The sequence below is a fragment of the Ambystoma mexicanum genome, chromosome 3p, assembly GCF_040938575.1.
Source record: "Ambystoma mexicanum isolate Mex_15411 chromosome 3p, UKY_AmexF1_1, whole genome shotgun sequence".
Classification (NCBI taxonomy): domain Eukaryota; kingdom Metazoa; phylum Chordata; class Amphibia; order Caudata; family Ambystomatidae; genus Ambystoma; species Ambystoma mexicanum.
In genome coordinates, this window is record NC_090925.1 from 620,516,282 (window position 1) to 620,536,943 (window position 20,662).

General features: G+C 46.1%; 1 protein-coding gene across 1 annotated transcript in view; it reads right to left on the reverse strand.

Moving 5' to 3' along the window:
• Window positions 1-20,662, reverse strand: part of STK10 (serine/threonine kinase 10) — a 967,310-nt gene that overhangs the window by 61,939 nt on the left and 884,709 nt on the right. The window contains exon 13 of the mRNA XM_069651382.1: window positions 8,962-9,060. Within this exon, the coding sequence (XP_069507483.1) occupies window positions 8,962-9,060 (99 nt within the window). The remainder of the gene's footprint in view (window positions 1-8,961; window positions 9,061-20,662) is intronic.

Sequence of the window (20,662 nt, forward strand, 5' to 3'; positions counted from 1 at the left end):
CCCTATAAAGTAAAGTGGATACAGAAGAAGGACTCTGCGTCTTCCTTCCTTGATGGAGAATCGAGGGATTCGAAGTCCGCACTCGACCAAACGAGAGGGCTTTGGCGAGGACGTCAGCGAGTGGCTTAGCGATTCTGTGACGGGTCCTGTATCGGCAGGACCGAGCCCAAATGGAAGCAGTGGCACGACCTCCAGAAGGAGGTGGATCACACAGTCCCCTAACGCTGAAGAGACGGCAAGGAGCCACAACATGCAGAGTCGCTGCAGAAGCATTAACGAAGCAGACGGCTGCAGGGAGCGGGAAGGATACCGATCCCAGTCCCTGGAGAAACCAGCGCTGTGCAAGCGAGTCCCAGAAGAGAACAGGAAGCACAGGCAAACTGGTAGGGATGTGGGGGTAGTAGAGAAGTGTCTGCTTCATGCCGGGGGAAACACAAGACCTATCAGAGGGCCATCAAGGGTTGGGGACCCAAAACAAGGCGAAGAGTGCATCCAAGGAGTGTTTCCTCATAGCAGTGGCCGGGATAAGCCCACGGATCACCAGAGAAGGGTCTGGAACCCTAACACCACTGAAACAAGCATTCAAGGAAATGATCCCTGTTGCAGTAGCAGAGATCAGTCCCCTGGAATCCAGAGAAGGACTTGGAACTTTGCCAGTATAGTGAAAGAGTGTCAAGATAAAGTCGAAAAAGAAGACTCAAACAGCAGGAGAAGGGAGTCATTCTCCTTGTGAGAAAATGGAATCCTTTCAAGTACACTGAAGAGACGCGAGGGGTAGGGAGTCATTCTCCTTGGCCTTGTTGTGAACTATATTGAAGAGTACAGGCCAGCACCAGGTGAAGGGAGCCATTCTACTGGTTCAGAAGGTTGACTGTACAAAGTGTTGGAACTACACGCCAGGGGAAGGGAGCCATTCCCCTGGCATCCTTTTACAAGAGGACATTTTGGGAACACTACAAGTATACCAGGAGAAGGGAGTCATTCGCCTGGAGAAGGAACTTTCTGTTGGATTATATTATTCTTTAGTTATAGTGTAAGGCATAGAAGTAGGTTGTGACACAGGACGGTGGACTTGGATTTGACCGTCAGTCTGAAAGATCCTTCAGTATTAGTTTGATGCACGGAAACCCTTCTTAGAGATAGGAATAGTGAGGGTTCTTTTAATAATCAATAAAAGTCTATAACAATCAACATGCCAGCCTTGTGTTGGCTTCTTTCTTCGATGCCCTTATCTTTGGAGCGGCAGAACTTCACAGTTGGATTGTTCAGAGCATCAAAGGATGCTGATTCAGAGTGTTGGTCTTTCCTCAAGCAGCAGGCCTTCCAGAGTGCAGGTTTGGAGATCCAGCGGTCGACAACTTGAGTTGGCAAGGGAATTTGCTTTTATCCCCCTCGAGAATCAGTGAGTGCACACTGTACCCGATTTCTCAACAAGCACAATTCAAACAGAGGGATGGTCAGCCAATCACAGACCATCGCTCCAAGCAAATCGAATGCATCCTGGCACGGTCTATTACAATGAATACACACATTCCCTGACATGCATCTGCATATGCCAGTACGAGCTTGCTACAGGCAGACTACAGTCCCAAGTACTGGGACACACACATCCAGTGGCAAAAGATGACCAATTCCTCTCACAGGCACACAAAGAAAGACTAGGGCTAGTCATGTGACCCCTACAGTCTTCGAGACAAACAACAAGCTCCAACTTGATGAATGGACGTGGGAATAAAGAAGGACCCATCCAGGTAAAATTGAGTCCTCCCAGTGGAACCATTTTACAAAGGGGAAATATTAACACCACCTTAACCACATGACTAACTGGGGGAGACTAAGGGATACGTTGGGGTTCCTCTGTTTTAGGCATCATAATGACTCTTTAGGCAGAGCACATAAAAGCACAAAGCCCCACTTTCATTCGGGCTTGAGATTAAGCCTGGCAGGGAGAAAACAAGTCACAAACCCAAAAATGCCAACAATAATACAGGGGACTGCAACATATGATAAAAGGTGAGCTTTCTGCCTAATATGTATGCAACGTCAATGCCCCCAAAAACACTGTTATTGTCAGAGGATTCAATAGGAGATGTTCAAAAGGGCAGCAATAAGAAGTATAAGGAGACAAGTCCATGAGCACCGTTTACAGGAACTCCTCCAGGCCCCTCTCACAGCAAGCTGTGTGGACCTGCGGTTGTAGGTATGAGCCAGAAACCATCAGATGAAGAGAATCCAGGTAATGGCCTAGGTGCCTCCATGGGGGAAGCGACCAATTGGGAGATGGTGTAAATCGAACATGCTGATAGATGCTTTCTAAGCTCAGAGTGCAGTACCACAGGGCGGTCCAATATCCAATTCACACCACTGGGGGATTGGTAGTTCACTTGGGGTGTAATCCATCATCAGACCTGCTCTTAACACAGCTGATATCGATCTAACATTAAATCAGCCCACCCTGAGCCCTGCTAGGTTACATAATGTAATTGCTGAAGAGGATCAGTGTAGGGCTTGGAAGCCAGAGTGCTTTGGTGTAGGAGAGACAGAGAGCGCAGAATAGAGTGTGGCTTGGAAATGAAGAGGAGGAGAATGACAGACCTGAAGAGGAGGGGAGAAAGAGCAGACAGAAGGAGACGAGGTGAAGAGAAGGAGAGATGAGAGAAGGAGATGAAAGTAGAATAGAGATGGGAGAAGGGAGAAAAGGAGCGTGTGAGAAGGAGATAAAAATGTGAGGGAAAAGAGTGCAAAGGTGGAGGAAGGAGAAGGAAAGGAAGTGGTGAGGCAGGTGGAGACTGAGAGGAAAGGGAAATGAACAAACATCAGAGGAAAGTATAGGAGAAAGATGAGAGCCACCAGGAGAAAGCTGATGGAGGAGAGAGTGAGGATCAAGCAGGATGGAGAGAGAGAGAAGATATGATACAAAGACCAGGAGGGGGCAAGTAAAGACATTGGAGGAACGAGAAGTAGTAGTAACACCATTAAGGAAGGCTACTGCAAAATAATTCAGAGCCAGGAGAGTCAGGACACTATAAATCCAAGAGAGGTATGGACCGTTATGCCAAGGAGGATGTGATCGTGATCTAGAGGAGCGTGAAATACCGAAGACCATTGTCTTAAAAAGCCTGAGATCGGGCGAAGGAAATCCAGAGTATTGGTTATATTAGCTGTAACACGTCTCATTAGCCCAGTCAAACCTAATCCTTAATTTGTGTGACCAGACTAGTTTATGTACGGTCATCCACCCAGCACTGTCCCCAGGCCCTTTATTACTTAACAGGTGGCAGTACCCAGAGCCTCTGACCAGCCCACCCCCAACCTGCAGGGCCAGGCAAGGAACTTCATCATAGCAAGCAGTCTTTCACTATCCCTATCCACATCGCCTAGGCAGACCTGTTTGGAGACAGGAGCCACAACCCCTCTCTTCACTTAGGAAAAGTAAGAGACCTCTCTTGACTCTCAGTCTTGGAGCACTTCCCTGGCCAATGTTCCAGATGGTGAAGGAGATTCAGTGCTTGAAGTGGATATCAAAGGAAGACCTTCCTTCCAAGACATTTTTCATAATTGTTAAACAAGATGTCTTAGCTCTGAGTCTTTCTAACATCACTTTGGAATTTCACAATGATACAGCAAAGAAGAGGAAGACAAAAGCACAACGTGTTTGTCTGTGACTGTTGCATGATCTGAATAAATCTCAATATAAACATCCCCCGCACCCAATCGCACAGTGCAGCGAGAGTGTGACAATGTCCTCTGGAGGAGGAGCTTAAACATACCGACTTCAATGAGGAGAAAATGAACCAAAATGAGATGGCTAGACTACTCATTTGGGCATATACTGTGGGTCACCAGCCTGAATGGGGAAGTATTCAAATTACATGAATCTATCAAAGAAACAATGTAATGCTGGAGAAGGATTACTCCACACTTGCCATTATTATCGGTTTCCTAGAAAGGGGGATTCCTGCTTAACCAAAGGGCTTCTCTACTTTTCAGTCACAGCAACGAAACAAACCAGACAAAATCTCACCCAACACCACATGGCGACTACCAACTGAACAACACTCCTGCGCTCAGTGACCAGTTCCTCCAAACTGAAGTTGCGAACAGCACATCACAACTCTCTTGCTCTTTTTCCCGCTCAGTCCTACTAACGTACCCGCCACCCTCATTCCGTTGCAGATCCGCCAGAGCGCCAACACTGCACGGTATAAGAACCTTTAACATAACCTGTGTACAAAGAGATGATCTCTCACCAGCCTAATAAAAACGGCACCAAATGCACACATACTGAAAAGTACTGGGAGTGCAGTGGCAACAACCTCAAAATACATAAGAGCAGCTTGAAGGTGTTTCTTGAATGGGTGCAGTTGCTGCAGGCTGTAGTGCCAAAATTGCATTCTGCGTCAGCCAACAGAAAAAGTCTCTGACTAGGGGTGTACTAAATAAAGTTTTAAATCAGCCAAATAGTTTGTCAAGTATTCGAATCAAGCAGAATAGTTTTTTTAATAAATCATGCTGCAAACATGAAAATCAAACAATATAAACATAAAGTATAATTTCAATGCTCCCATGTTTAGTTTATTTCTCTTCATTTTCATCAACACATCATCCGCATTTAAGCCGGAAACGGATATATTAAACAAATCAGGGAGCAGAGGTACGAAAGGGTGTTGCACATGCAAAGGCAGTGCTACACCCTGTGGCAGGTTTAAAACAATGTGAAAGGTTGCAATGAGCAAAATGGTAATCGCGATTTGCAGCTGTGAAAGTGAATCGCACCCATTGGGACTACTTGTCAGTTGCAAGGTAGATTACGTGGGAAACAGGTTTCCCTCCTCTTTCAGCTGACATGGAACTGCGTCAATAGCTTCTAGCCATTCATGCAGCCATAAAGCACTGAATATTACCTGTCCAGTCCGAGAGGTAACAATGGTAAACTGGGTGTGCTCCATGCAGGACTGCTTCTTTTATGCAAAACTAGCCTCAGGAGTGTAGCCAGCGATCTCCCAAGACCACTGCTTTGAACCCCAAGGCCCCGGCCAACATGCAACACTTTTTAAGCATTGTGGCCCATGCAGGGTGTCACCACGAAAGTCGGTTTGTAAATGCAAAGGCATGGTTGGAGGCCTGCTTCCCAGAGCATGCACTGTACCTACATTCACTGTGTGCAATGTGGCACACCAGCAAAACTGGGCTCATCATTATTTATGTGGTACGGCCAATTGCACATTGCCCCTTTACCCTAAACAAGATTAGTACCTAGCGAACAGGGCAGAGGACTGGCACGACTGCAGTGCTGCCATAGGGCAGTGTGAATGTCTGGTGCCAGGTGTTGGGCACTCAACGGCACAGTTAAAGGATTCTGAATTAGTATTCACAGTATAGTACACTGCCTGATTGATAGATACTTGTGAACATCAGGTTTTCTCGGAGAGATCAGGTGTGTCAGTGCCAGAGCAATCGCCCATCTCAAAGTCTGAAAACTGACAAACTGCCCAAAACCTACAAGCTCCACGAAGGCACTTGTCTGTATGAAACTCTCTCACCAAACCTGCAATGCTCTCCGTCCCACGGCCCCACCATACGAAATGGAAAGCCCTATGGCTTTCTCATTGGCACTCACTCTTCAACTCTCCAAACCACAAAACCAGCAGATATAAGGCTCCACAGCTTTCATTGTCCGTGTAGCAAAGTGCGCCCATATCTCACATCATTCCCGTTGGGCAGACTGGCCCTCGGGTTAATACAGAGATTTCCCAATTGTCAAGTTCTCCTGCGAGGCCAATACAGGCGGAAAATATCGGCCACATCTTGCACTATCTGACATATAACTGATGCTTTCCCAGCCCTATTGACCTAGAAGATGTACATTCTAATTTCCAAACAGCCAATTACACCTTGGCACACCTCCTCGATCAGGTTCACCAACAAAGCATAGGTCTCTGGCTATTTATAGTGTGCAAATAGAGAGCCACCAATCCATACACCCTCAGGCAGACTGGCCCAAAGCGGAACTGGAGAGATGTCCCAACATGAAGTCCTCCTGAAAGACCTCTTAGAAGCTTCTGCCTACCCTGTAGCTGACTTTACCCCAGCCCTACTGTACTCCCCTACATGTTGTTAACTATTCAAGCTTCTCGATAACGTTTCCCATAAGGTAAACCCTGCTCCCTTTTCCTTGTCACACCACTCTTCAACAAAAAAATGCACTGTATTCTGATACCAGGAATGCTGTGTTTAATTCCCTCTGCAGTTCCTATTTGCACGAATTTAGCCTATGGTTTTTTCCATTGGCTTTACATTTTAAACAAATTATTCAGGAGCCAAAGACACTTTTCAGCTGAAAATTACCCAAATAACTACTTGAAGCTCAAGTTCAGTATGCCCCCATCTTTGACACTCCATTGAAAGTGCATGGTAGAAAAGGGCTGTTTTCTTGCAAGCAAGAAATCCTCACCATCGAGCGCTGCAAGGCAATTGTCAAGTGTTTTCCACTGTAGCCCAAGGTGCCAACAAACGAAAAAGGTGAGGCTCAACTGTTTTCGGCAGTGACGGGTGCTGTAGGCAGACCTCAGTTGGCAAAGGTTTGAGACAGGATGAGAAGCAGTCTACACCACCATAGTTTGCAAAATATCCCCCTCTTCTCACTCACATCATGACTAAAGGAGGCAAACTATGCATGACAACCAAACAGTGCTTACAGTATTTTAAAGCCCTCAGATAGGCAGGCTACACTGCTAAGCACCGGGTCTCCCCCATGCGGCTCATCTCACGCTCACACATTCACCACATGATGGTGGATATCAGGGATCTAGGATGGTGGATCAAGGGGCACCAAGCAAGCAGCCTGGAGGATCCCCACAGTGGGGCTAGTGGATGTGCTAAGAGGGTGTAAAAAACAAGGTGTTGCCGTTCGGAACGGAATAGTGCAGCAGGACAAAGTACCCAGGGTTGGCCTCAAGCCTTTTTGAGCCAACGTGGGCCAGTTTAATAACTCAATGCACTATGTATCAGTTAGTCTTAACTATTGCTACATGCTCAATGTTCATTAAAAACAACCATTTACCACAATGTGTACACAAAAAGTCACAGATTTGGCTCCCTGTGTATTTTTTGCAACAGTCAGACCCTTGTTTCAAACATCTTGTATACAGGCCTGCCCCGCTTTGACACCCGTGTGCTCTAATTTACAAAGTCCCCACCTACAGTCTTGATGCTCTTCTACCCATCTCTTTGGAAAGCAAACCTGCAGAAAGTCTGTTATAAGAAATGCGCTTAAGTGGAGCATTTTTCTCTAAATTGTCCCACATACTCCGGAGATTTCTCTATTATACAAATGCATCATGGCAGTAGAGTACATTGCTGAAGACAAAATGCTTGTCTGTTGCATTCTCCAAACCCAACAAGCCCCGTGCCTGCAGGGCGAGGGCGGCGAGACCAGAAGCAGGCTGTTACCGAAGAAGTCGCCCATATACAGCTTGGTTTCAGTACAGTTGGTACATTGTTTTCCAACTTTGGATCCTTGTTTACCTCACTGAATGGTTGATTGTACTCGGCCTGTGGAGCTCTGGGGTAAACCTTTCTCCCATTTCGTTGGGGTGGATTACCAAAAGGCCGTAGCAACAGTATGACATTTACAGAACCTGAAGGTTTTTGTTTTCACTTTTTCAAACCCTTCTATACCCTCGTCCTTCCAGTCATCTGGTTCATCAAAATAATGGCATGTTTAAAAGAGGGAGGCCACTACACCCAAGGGGGCCCTTGAAGAAAGCTTCTATGTTGTGGGTGCTCTCTGCTCATTGTGCAACCACTCCAGGGATTTTGCAAAATGACATGGAGGAAGGAGGCTGCCGTGGAGGGATGGCGCGTTTCACCAGGATGTGATGATTCCAGGATTAAGAAGCTTTCAATATCCTTGCTAAAAAAGGAGAATGTAATGAAAGCCTGCAAATCTACCAAAATTCTTATGTATGAAAAGAGAAAGGTGCTTGCCTGTAACAACCTGTAACGAAATCTTCTGCACGGAATTCCTTTTGATATTCACAAATTTTGAATATTCCCCATTTTTGGCAGAGAATTCTCAAATCTTGAGAATCAGAGAGGGATCTTGTATGCTGCAGAAGCGAGCCTTGCCTGTACCAAGTAGCAGCAATGACGATTATCCAGCACGCATAGGTTGCTCAGCTTCTAATTTCCAGGAAACGCTGCATCTTGTACATGTGATGTTCTATCACCCAAAACCCCTTAACGTAGTTCAGCCACATCACATGTTGCTGAATCCATCCTCCCCTCTGAGTTACATGAGACTTTTAGTGAATTTTTGTAGAGCAGGCCCGACACCCAACTTGCCAAGCTTTCCAAAACCTCCCACAGAAATCCCCACCCTTGAATAGTTGCTTGGTGGCATGTCCAAGTGCAGAGTTGTAAGTGTGTCTTTCACCCTTCATCTCCTTCCAATTCCTTACAAAAGGACAAACACCTCACAAGTGGAGAAGGTTGCCCAGGCAGGTCTTTTCAAATACCAAGGGTTCTGCTTATATGAGTCAAAGGCAGTAAAAGCAGGAGAGCGCTTTAGGTCACCATGTTTTTCCCATTGAAGAGAGGAAACCTTTCCTTATACATGATATTTCTATGTTCTAATTTCATATACATGATACTTCCTAAACACAGAGAATACATGACTGCCCAGCCACTTCAGGTACCCATATTCATAGGAGACAGCAGAACAGTAAGAACGTTTCCATTTTCTACTTACCACCCTCCTCCCACCTAATGACCTAACATATATGAGATTGGATTCCATCGGACCTGGTGGTGGAGTTACCAAAGCAAGCCACATAGCTCAGATCTGCTGTCCTGGCACTCAAGGATTACGAAGCCAATTAGTCCAAGATTATAAACTTATATATGTACATGCAGTCAAACGCATTTGTCAACAGTGTCAGGTTCCATGCTTGGGCTCACCTCAGCTTGCTTGACCTGGGCAAATTTATCCATCTTCACTCTCATGTTTTCTTTTTGCTGCGACCTGGGAAGTTTCTCAGCCATAATTTGAATCTTCAGCTGTGATGGTGGGAAAGATCGAAGGAAGCAGGAAAAATAGTTATAAGTCTTAATCACAGCAGCCGTGCCACACATTCAAAGACTTTAGAGAGTGAATAAAAAATTTGCTGGCATTGTACAGATTCAAGTAAAGGTTCTCAAAATTGTGCAAAGGACGACTGGCAAATTGGGAAACTATAAGAATTTGCTGATAGCTGGCTGCTGACTCCATTCTTAAACCTTCTGGGATGGAGCCAGACAAGCCAGTAGCACCTGAAATGTGAGTGACTCATACCCAGCTCTACTGACCTTTCTAAAACAAGCCTCGCACGAAAAAAACTGTCTTATTTCATTTGACTTTTTGTTTAGCGATGGCCTTAGCCAGAAGGTCTCAGAGTACCAGACACGGTTCAAATTTTGAAGAGGTGGTATTTCTTTTCAGGAAAGGATAGGCAGATTAGGATAGACAAGTGATGGCAGTGGAAGAGGGCAGGGTTATGTGTGGTGAAACAGGTATGTTTTAAGGCTCTTTCTGAAAAGTGGGAATAGAGGGTGCAGTGTGTATGTGAAGAGGTAGGGTGTTCCATGCCCTGGGTGTCCAGGGGGTAAATATGTGTTTTTGTGTGCATGTTAGTTTGCAGAGTGGAGTGTGTTGAATGTGTTCACTGGCTTGTGTGGTGTTTGTGTGATGGGTTGAGATTGTCATGAAGGTAAGATGGAGTTATGAAGTGGACGACTTTGAAAACAATGCAGAGGTCTTTGAAGGCAATTCTCTGGGGCATGGGGAGCTAGTGGATCTGGTCAAGAGCGGGGCTGATGCGTGAATGTTTGGGTAGGTCGAGGATGAGTCTGGCTGCTGCATTTTGTTTGGCTTGCAGGGGGCAAGGGTGCTGTTGGGAGTACAGTGAGGAGAGCATTGTCATAGTTCAGTGATTGGACTGTGGTGCGGAAGTCGTCAAGTGAAACAATATGTTCGATTTTGCACACGAGGTGTAGCTGTAGATTGCATGTTTTGGTGACAGTGCCTATGTGGTGTGTGAAGAAAAAATGGGGGAATTATGGCAAATCCGGGGGATTTGACAGCTCTGGAGAGGGATGTATGTGGGTTGTCCGTGGTGAGTTCTTGGATCCAGGGGGTGAGGTTTGGTTTGGGCCTGAGGGGTAGAAGGGCAGTTGAGAAGGTATTCTGTTTTGAAAGGATTGAGTATGAGGAAGTCGGTGGCTATCCAGTTGGTGATGGTGGAAAGGTTTTGAGGGTGTGGGGTTGCGAAGTATATTTGTGCCTCATCTGCATATTGGTGGCAAGGGATGTTGTGTTTGCTAAGGGTCTGTACAAGGGATTTAACATAGGTTGAAGAGGAGTGGAGGAGTCTTGCGGGACCCCATACTTGACAAGGTAGGGTCTGATCGATAAGGAGGCATTGAGAAAAAATGTGTCACATCAGTGAGAAAAGAGGTGAACCAGTTTAGTACGGTGCCAGAGAGATTCATCCTGTGGGCTTGGATGTCTAGTAGAATGGTGTGGTGGATTGTGTCGAAGAATGCAGAGAGGTCAAAGAGTACTAGTAGTGCTGTGTTTTCTCTGGCAGGTGAGAAGGGCGCGCATAAGTCCTTGACATTTCCACTGCTTATTTATTAAGTTATATGATTAATGCCTTTCTTTCCTTATTGCTATGATGGTAATCCCTGCCTACAAGAATAAGGTATTTGTCAGTCATCAGAATGTCTCCAAGTACAAATAGTCCACTGTCCAAATACTAGTTCTACCAGATCCTACCACTGTTCTAACCAAGCAAATGTAGCCAGGAGAAGGGACAAGTTACTTTCCTGGTTACTACTAAGAAAGACAGATCAGAAACTAAACTGATACAGATTTTTTCTTTACCGAGGATTCCAAGCCTGACGACGGGGAATATTCATGAGCATGTGAATCCATGCCAGACCCCATGCTGGAGAATAACTCCCTTGTCCCCACTGGCTCTTTTCAAACAGTTTCTTCTTCACCCCAAAGTTCTTTTAGTAGGCCATTTTAAAATAGTCTCTCATTACATTTTGCAGCAGTTATTGTAACTCCTTCAGTAGGTTTTTGGAGTTTCTCTCTGTTCTCTGAACAATGTTCAATTGATCCCCTTTTTCCCCTGTGTCTTATCCTTGGATCAGGCTGCTATGACTTTTGAATTCCTCTGACATATTTTCTTTGCTGTGATAGGGTTTCTTGGTGATTAATGTTCTCAGTCGTCTGAGAGGGCTTACTTATCGTCTTTCCTTTTTGGGTTCTGCTGGCCTTCACTTCACACTCATGGGATCTTCTTTCTGATAATCTCCACTCTGCACTTCTTGCTTTATGGGACATTTACTCCTCATTGCAGGGTATTTGTAGCCAATGCTCAATCGTTTCTTTTATAGGTTTATTCGTGATTGTATAACTATTCCCTGGCTATCTCCCAGTTCTCCCGATCTCCACGTTACCTCAGGGTTGGCACGGAAACCTCCCCGGGACTGGCACTGGCTCGGGTTCTCCTCTTTGCCTCTGGTTCACTCTTTCTAGAACTCCGCCAGCATCGCGCTCCTGGTCTTCTTCTCTGCAATCAGGTATGGCTGAGGTTAACTGGTTCCTTGTTGTTCACTCAGCGTGGTGGTTTTGGCATCGTTGGGCAGGCGCACTGCCCACCAAGAAGTTGTCTTAGTCACACCACAACCAGGACTTGGATACCCAACTTCTCCGCTCTCCAGTGCCTGTGAATGCTCGGCCCCCAGAATTTCACTCTCGCATTCAGACCACTTCTGAAAGTCGCATGCTCTGTGTCTCTCCTTGGATCTGCCTCTCTCAGCTGTCACGCTGTCGGGAGGCTTCCCGTGCTTATACTATCTCTGCTTTGGCTCTCCTGTGCGTGTCGTCCTTTTCCACTCTAAACGTCTAGTTAAATGGAGGTTTCTCCTTAAAGAGACAGATTCTCTTTCTTGTTCATGATGACATATTGTGGCCTTGTCTTCGGGCAAATCTTTGGATTTCATACTGTCCTTTATTTCTGATAGTCCATTAAATGCCATTAAGCTGAATGGTTTAGGGAGTTACTCACAGGAACGAGAGTCCTTATCCAAAAAGGGGGAGCCTTTCCTGGTGAGGTCCCACTTGCCTCGACCCTAGGGAGGGTGTTGCGGAGTGGGATCATCTCCCTAGCCTCACAGGAGTGGGGCTCCCCCCTTGGGGAGAAGGGACAAATTCACTGGGTTCGTCAAAGTTCCTAGTCTGTGATGCTATGGAGCTCATCAAGGATGTGAAGAGCATCAGTTTTAGTGCATTGTCTAGGTCAAAAGCCAGATTGGAAGGGTTCGAGTAGGTTGTTTGCAGTTGATTAGTTTCAAAGCGTTCTACAAGTGGCATTTAATGCCACAGACATAACATTATCTGGCAACTCCCTGTACGGGTGCAAAGCCATGCCTTTGCGCGATTGGTCCCAAGCCTTATAACACTGTCTTCCACCATGTTCTACATAGCACAAGTATACATATTCGCTCTACAGTGTGAGTTGGATAAGCACATTATTTTTCTAGAGACAGCTTTCTTGCTGTCATATTTGAGTCAGATTTTGTATTTTTCAAGTATATTGGGGTTGTCCATCTGGGAGTATACTGGGATTGTGCAAACTAGGTGTAGTTGACATCCTGATGAAGGCCGCTTAGTTGGTCTATGACGAAACGTCTTAAGCTATTTTTTTTTATCATGTTGCCAATTTACCACAACCTTTGGACAAATGTCAGTATGGCTTTTCTACGTGATCTTCAGTATTACCATTTTTAGATTAGTTGTTGATGTTCTGTTTGACCTTTTGTCTTCAATATTGTTTTCACTGTCATATATATATGTTTGATTGATAATTATCATTTGATTTAACTTACAGCATCTCTCTCTAACCATAGGATATAAATGGACCTATGTGATTTTATCGAAAAATATTTTTACAAAAAACATTTTAGTGAGCAAAAAATACCTATTGTTTAATTTTTATTGGGGGCCCCCCAAAACCTTGTTCCCCTCTGTTTATTACATCACCCCAACTCCCTCGCCACCCGTTTTAATCCCTTGCCCCACCCCCATACATATATATTTTCTTTTTAATCTGTATTTTTTCGCTGTTTTGGTTTCGTTTAAAAAGACTTTTGTTGTTATTTATTCAATAATATTACTGGATACTGTTATGAACTTGTTAATGTGTATACTAATTGCTCATGATAAAGTGTGTTACGGCTCATTTCTTTCTATTTATAATTAAATATGCACATGCATGAATTCTATTACGTTTTGAATGCTAAACTATTGAACATTTCTGTAATTATTGTTAGGAACGTTTTCTCTTTTTAGCAACTTTCCCTCCATTTCTATGGACCCACAACCCTTTTGCTTTTGTTTTGGAACTTTGTTCTGACTTTTTACTGTGAGGTGAAGCCTTAAACTTCACTCCACTGCACCTTTGCTCATTCTTGTATGTTATTTTAAAGGTTCTTAGACCGTGCACTGTTGCCACCTGCATGGCTTCTTGGTGCTCTGGCGGATCTGTAAAGCAAAGGGGTGGGATAAGTTAGTAGCACTGAGTGGGAGAAAAGAGCAAGTGGTTTGTAGTCGCCAGGTGCTGTAGGGCAAAGCTATGTGTGGTTTGTTTTGTTGTTGTGGTGTAGAAGTGTGTATGGTTTGTTGTTCTGTAGAGGTATGGTTGTGTTTAGTTCAGAGTTTGAGAGGTGTATGCAGAAGGAGGAGGTTTTTATTTTAACTTTTTAGTAAGGTTGGTTAGTGGCAGTACCCTATCCTACCCCCTCTGTTTTGATTGCCTGTTGCACATATTCCTTCCCCTGGCTAATCTTCAAAATTCTACCTAAATGTGATGCATCGCTAATCCTCACAATTCAAACCAAGTCTACCTAAATGTGACACATGGCTTATCCTTACAAATACGATCTACCAATTACATCGACTTCCAAAAACAGTACCGAGGTGGTAAGGGAGTGCTTCTAACAGCAGCAGTTGGAGGAATTGCACATAGGAAGAAACAAAGGGAAGTAGATTATCAAATATGGCATGGCGCCAATACTGCCATTGCGGCTTGGGATGTATGTAAAGTGCAATAGTTAGAACGCTGTTTAGGCGGATTAGAATGCGCAACAGGACCTCTGAGGCCCAGCTCACTAACACGAACATTGGGGAGCTGTACACCATTGGGACTCTCAGTAAACTCACAAGAGATGCCCTAATACAGCTGATAAATGGAGTAATTTAATCGGAAGAATGCTGTGATGGGACATTGTGTGCGAAAAGGTTCAACACTACCTGAATTCTGATCTCCTGGGTGTCCGAGAAGATGTAAATCTAACAGCAGGCCAAGAGTAGTGAGAAAATATTCAGAAATACTGGAAAACCTGTGACCCTGGAGAGATTTCTGGCAGTACTTTGGATAGAACTATGGACGATACCGACTAGTCCTTAAGGCTGTCAGTACTGGGTACTATGTTTCCCTTAGTCTTTTGACTTGGTTACTACTTTTGCGTAACTTTTCATCAATTCACAATGCATTTTACAATGCAGTGCAGTGAGGTTATTTTTGTATGACCTGTGATGAACCAGGAATGAGACACAGACTTAAGATTTTGACCATAAATTTTTATTAACAAAAGAAAAGGGGGTTGGGAAATATCTCTTGGCCCCTGCTCCAAGAAGTGTTTCCCTACCTCAAACCAAACTAAGGGTCTGTTAATGTCAGAATGCCCAAAGCAAAATGTCTGGTGTTTAAAGTACTATTCTGTCCATCACATTCAAAAATCAGTTCTAAGATGAAAAGGGAAAATGTCTTTGGTTTTTAATAGTGTACAAATGATTTTAAAAAAATGCATAAACACAAGACAAAAAGTTCCAGAAGGATAGAGTTCCTTGTTCCAGAGGGTGGTTACCTTCCCCTGGATTTCTCTTCACTTATATTCAAGAAAATCAGTTTCTTAAGTTTCTCTTCATCAACAACACCACCACTGTTATACAAAACACTTCAACTCTTAGTCTATATCTTGTTAGGATACCCAGTGTACTCTCCGGACAGGTTTTCTCGCCTCTTTAATATGTTTCAACAGCCTTTTGCTAGTACTGATGTCTCCTTATCAGGACTTCCATCGGTACTGTATATTACACAATGTTCAACTTGATCATGGCTGGTGTGCTTTAATGCCAGGGATTTCTCATATTAGTATGCTTACAACTTGCATCTGCCTGGCATACTCTCTTGCCAGGGCTTTTCTCTTGTGACCCAAGTCTGCCTGGTATACTCTCCTACCAGGGCCTTCCTTATATAAATATACTCTTGCAGCTTTAGCCTGCCTTGTACAATCAGTTAACAATATATAACAAAAAATCAGGGTGAGAGATCAAACAGCAAGTTCTAAATTGATGTATTTAATACCAAAGAAACAATTTCATTGTGGTACATTTTTCCTTTGACAAATCCAACATAAAACGGACAGGTTTCTCACTTTGACAGTTTGGGGGTACTGCTGAGTACCATCCTCTTCAATATCGAGGAAATGTCCTCACATTTATACACATTCTTTATCATACATAATACATTTTTGAGAAAAAACGAGTAGGTGCTGCCCAGGACCACTTGTGGTCTGTGGGTCTCAAAACATAACACATAATAACATGTGAAACAAAAAGGTGGGACAAGACAAGTCCTTAGCATACACACCTCTCTCACCATTGGTCTAGCGACCTAGTCGTGATTGGACGCTACCAACCAGGAAGACAAACTAGTTTCACTTTGACAGTGCGCAACAACACACGCACCCCTCTCCACATTGGTCCATCTGTCGCACCACGATTGGATGCGATCGATTGTGGGCGTGACCGAGCCACGGGCAATCCAACGCTGATGGCTTTTATCTCCTGGGCAACGCATAGTTTACACTGCCATCAGCACAGCGAGATACAGACACATGCCGTACTCTCAAGTAAGTAACACCACGCATGGCATTTCTTCCCCACCACGGACTACACCTTAGTTCTATCGTGGTTTGAGCACTACCTTGTTGCCTTGCACTTGCGACCGAGTCCGATCTTCCTGACTGTGACGTCTTTTTCACTCAGTTTAAACTGGCTGCCACTATTCGCACCCTCGTAACCCTAAGACACTAAGCATACCTCACCACACGGCACCATTTTCTGGATAATCCTAGGTTTGCTCCAATGGATATCCACGGATTATACAACATCATTTCTCTGGATTTCACCCTCGCCCCCCCGAGACCTGTGGCTCTAATCCGCCATCCTTTGGCACTGCCACACCCTGGCCAACAAACTATGTCCAGGCTAACCAGAGTGATTTTTGTCATTCCAGTACCTTTAAGCAGTGTATTCGTAACACCGCCCGACTAGTCACCCATACGAGAAGCCGAGGGACCAGTCCAAGAAGATTTACCACTACATTTCTTTTTTTGGAAAATCAGATTTTATTGAATATCGTATGTGTTACAACATCACAGAGCATTCTAAAAGACGGAATAACAGAAAACCAATTATAACACGCCCCCCCGACGCTCCCCCCCTTATCCCTCCCCCCTCTCACCTCCAGTTCAAGTTCTCGTTTGCTGCTTGCATGACGGGTTCTTAAAGAGCATAGCGGCATTGTCTTGATGTGTCACTTAGCACGCCAAAGTCATGAGCCAAGTTTTGGGAAGTTCACAATCAAGTTAATGGGAAGCAGGCTATAGGCCTCGGGAGAAGAGCCCCCGCCTGGGTGCCTCGCGTCAGGCGGGGCGTCCGTATTTATCAAAGAAGGGCAGCCATGTCTCTTCGATATTTGACTTAGCCTCGTCAAGTAGATGTGTAAGGAATTCCATATCGTAAATGGCCCGCACTTTAGTGACCCATGCTTTTTCCCCCAGCATTCCGGGGTTCTTCCATTTCTGTGCCAGACAGCACCTGGCCGCCACCAACATGATCTGTAACATGTGGTCCTGGGTATCCTCCTGGCCATCTCCAGAGTCGATTCCGAAAAGGAGAAGCCAGGGGCAGGAAGATCGTTTAACCCCGTCAACCCCTTTGATCCAGGCTAATACCTCTCCCCAATACTTTTGGACCACTGGGCACCCCCACCACATATGAATATAATCCCCCCTCCATGTCCTGCACTTCCAGCAGTGTGGGTCGTATCCTGGCCTCATTCTAGCAATCCTCTGTGGGGGGTAGTGCCATTGATGCAAAACCTTGAGGTCCTGGTGGCGATATTGGAGTGAGGCTGCGGATCGGTTGGCCCGCCTGCACATTGCTGCCCATCTTTCCTCGTCGATTTCCTCTGCCAGGTCCCTTTCCCATTGCGTGCGTGCTGGTGGTGGGGCTCTTGGGGCGGAAAACAGGAAGAGCTTGTAAAGGCGAGATATTATCCCCTTAGAGCCCCTGGCAGAGAGGAAGAGTTTCTCAAAATCCATAAGGTTCCGCCGAGGGTGTCCCCCCTCGATGGCTCAGTCAGAACTCCCTTGAGTTGGAGATAGCAGAAGGGGGACAGGGTACCTATTCCCAGGGCCTCCTCCAAATCTCTCAAGGGTAAGAACGTGCCCCCCACCCAGAGGTGGCCAGTCCTGCTTAAGCCGGCTTCGAACCACTTTTGTTATGTCGCTGGCTCAGCTATCATAGCTAAGAAGGAGGGTGGGGGCAGATGAAGCTCAGTGGAGAGGGCCAGGTCGTGAGCCAGCGATAGTAACCTCCCTCCCTCCACAGGGACCATAGTACTTTTAGGACTGGGTGGTTCAGGACACATATAGGGATGTTTTTCCTGGGGACCCAGAGCCATTCCTCTACTGTGACAGGGGCGACAACCCTATTATCCATGGCCACCCATTGTTTTTCTGTACCTGGGTGAAGTGGTCAATCAGGACCCTCAGCTGGGAACTTTGTGATATGTTTCCAAGTCGGGGTATCCCACCCCGCCATCTTCCTTCGGTCTGGTCAATACCTCATAAGAGATCCTGTGTTTTTTGCCCGACCAGAGGAAGTTGAGGAGGACTCGCTTCGTTTCCGTGAAGAATGTTTTGGGGATCAGTACCAGGAGCATTTGGAAAAGGAATAGGAACTTGGGGAGGATTACCATTTTTATAAGATTAAGGCATGCCATCCAAGAGAGACCCGACCCTGCCCATCTTTCTGTGTCTTTTCTGATTGCAGACCAAAGGGGGGGGAAGTTGGCAGAGTATAGGCCCTCGGGGTCACGTGTGACCTGGACCCCCAGATACCGGAATCCCTCTTCCCGTAGACTAAAGGGGAGCCCACTCACATAGGTTACCTCTGGGTCCGGTAAGTTTCCCCCTATGAATGCCACTGATTTCTCGAGGTTGACCTTGTACCCCGACAGTTCCCCGTAGCGTGAGAGACCCTGTAACATCCTGGGGACTGTCTGGGATGGCTTTGTAATGTAGAGCAGTGCGTCATCTGCAAAGAGGCAGATTTTACAATGTGTATCTCCTATCTGTACCCCCTTGATGGCCTCATCATTGCGGACCGAAATCGCCCATGGTTCCATCACAAGAGCGTAGATTAACGGGGATAGTGGGCATCCTTGTCGTGTGCCGCGCTCGAGAGGAAATACTCTCGACTCTGTCCCATTCGCTACCACTCTGGCGGAGGGAGAGGAATAGAGCACAGACATCCAGCCAAGCCACCTCGGGCCATTCCCAGAGTCGCGAAGACCTCCCCCATGAAAGCCCAGCTGACCCTGTCGAAGGCTTTCTCCGCGTCAAGGGCCAGTAGGAGTGCGCCCTCATTGCAAACCCCCTTAGAGGTGAGCACATGGAGAGTCTTCCACATGTTATCAGAGCCCTGTCTATTTAGGACGAATCCCGCTTGATCGCGGTGTATCAGGCGAGGGAGGCAATGTTCCAATCTGGAGGCCAGGATTCTCGCAAAGATCTTGGCGTCTAGATTTAGGAGCGAGATAGGCCTATAGGATCTACATTCCATCTGATTTTTACCGGGTTTGGGTATCACAGTGATGAGGGCCTGTAAGAACGTCGGTGGGATTGAGTCTCGGTTTCTGATTTGATTAAATAATTTGGCTAGTGGCTTTAGCAGGACAGATTGGGTCTGCTTATAGAAGTCGGCTGTATAGCTGTCTCGCCCTGGGGCCTTTCCCACTTTTAATCTCTTGATGGCGCCCTCCACCTCCTCCTCCGATATCTCCCCCTCCAGGGCCTCTAGCTCCGCTTCAGACAGCCTAGGCAGAGGGTGTTCTGCCAGGTAGGTACGGATGTCATCTAGTGATTCACCTGCCTGTCTGGAATAGAGTTTGCTATAGTAGTCGGCAAAACATTCCGCTATTTCCTCCCTGCTTCCGTAGGTCCCTCCCTCCCCATCCTTGAGACGAGCAACTCCTCTCTCAACCCTACAGCCTCGGGTTCTTTGTGCTAGGAGGGTCCCAACCCTATCTCCTCGTTCGTAGTACCTTTGTTTGGTGTATCGCATTTTCTTAATAACTTCCCCTATGAGGACCGTGTGAAGTTCTTGTCTTTTGCCCTGCATCTCCTCCAGGAGAGCCTCACGATCTACCCCTGGGAGACACAGCCCGCCCAGTTCCCTGCGGATCTTATTTTCAATTTGGCCCCTTTCACGTTTGCGCCTTGAACCCTCTGCGATAAGGAAGCCCCTGCAGGTGGCTTTCGCAGCCTCCCACACCATGGACATATCAGTGTCACCGTTGTCGTTTACCTCCAAGTAGGCCAATATTTCTTTCCTCATGAAATCCCGAAATAGGGGGTCCCTGAGGAGTGTGTTGTTGCATCGCCATCGGGAAGAACTTAGAGAGACGGGCAGAGACCAGTTGGCTATGAGTAGTTTGTGGTCGGACCATGTTATGGCTTCTACCTTCGGTTGCTCCACCACCCCATTACCCTCTTCGGAAATCAATAAGTGATCAATTCTGGTGTAGGTGCAGTGCGGAGGTGAGAAAAAGGTGTACCCGCCCTGGCCTGTATGTGTTTTGCGCCAGACGTCAACCCAATAGTGTTCACTCAGAAGGGTTTGCATGGCCAGGTTATCATTGAAAGTCCCCTTGGGTGCCCCCCCTTCACGGACCACCGGTCTAGACGGGGATCCAATATCAGGTTGAAGTCCCCGCCCAGTATCATGGCCCCTTCTGCCCATTCGTCCATGAGATTAAAAATCTGGGTAAGGAAATGTATTTGTCCCAAATTGGGTGCGTATAAAGTGGCTAGGGTGATGCGTTCCCCTCGTAGGTTACCTTAATACCTAGGAAACGACCCCCGAAGCCCCTTTTGGTTTCTACTCCCGTGAGATAAAACGTCCTGCCCAGGAGAATGCCCACCCCTTCCTTTTTAGAGCTCCTGTGTGAGGCCCAGTAGTTACGACCAATTTCTTTCCCCTTTATTTTCGACTCCTTTCCTTGCCTGTACTGTGTTTCCTGTAGGAAAAGGACTGTTAGGCGTTGTTTGGGAAACATATTACTCGTTCTGGGAGTTGAGGCCCTTGACGTTCAGTGTGCCCATCTTCCCCTCAATCATTGTCATCTTTCATATTGTGCTCTCTAGACTCCTTTGAATGTCCGCTATTTAGAACCCGTTGCAAAACCAGTGTCCATGA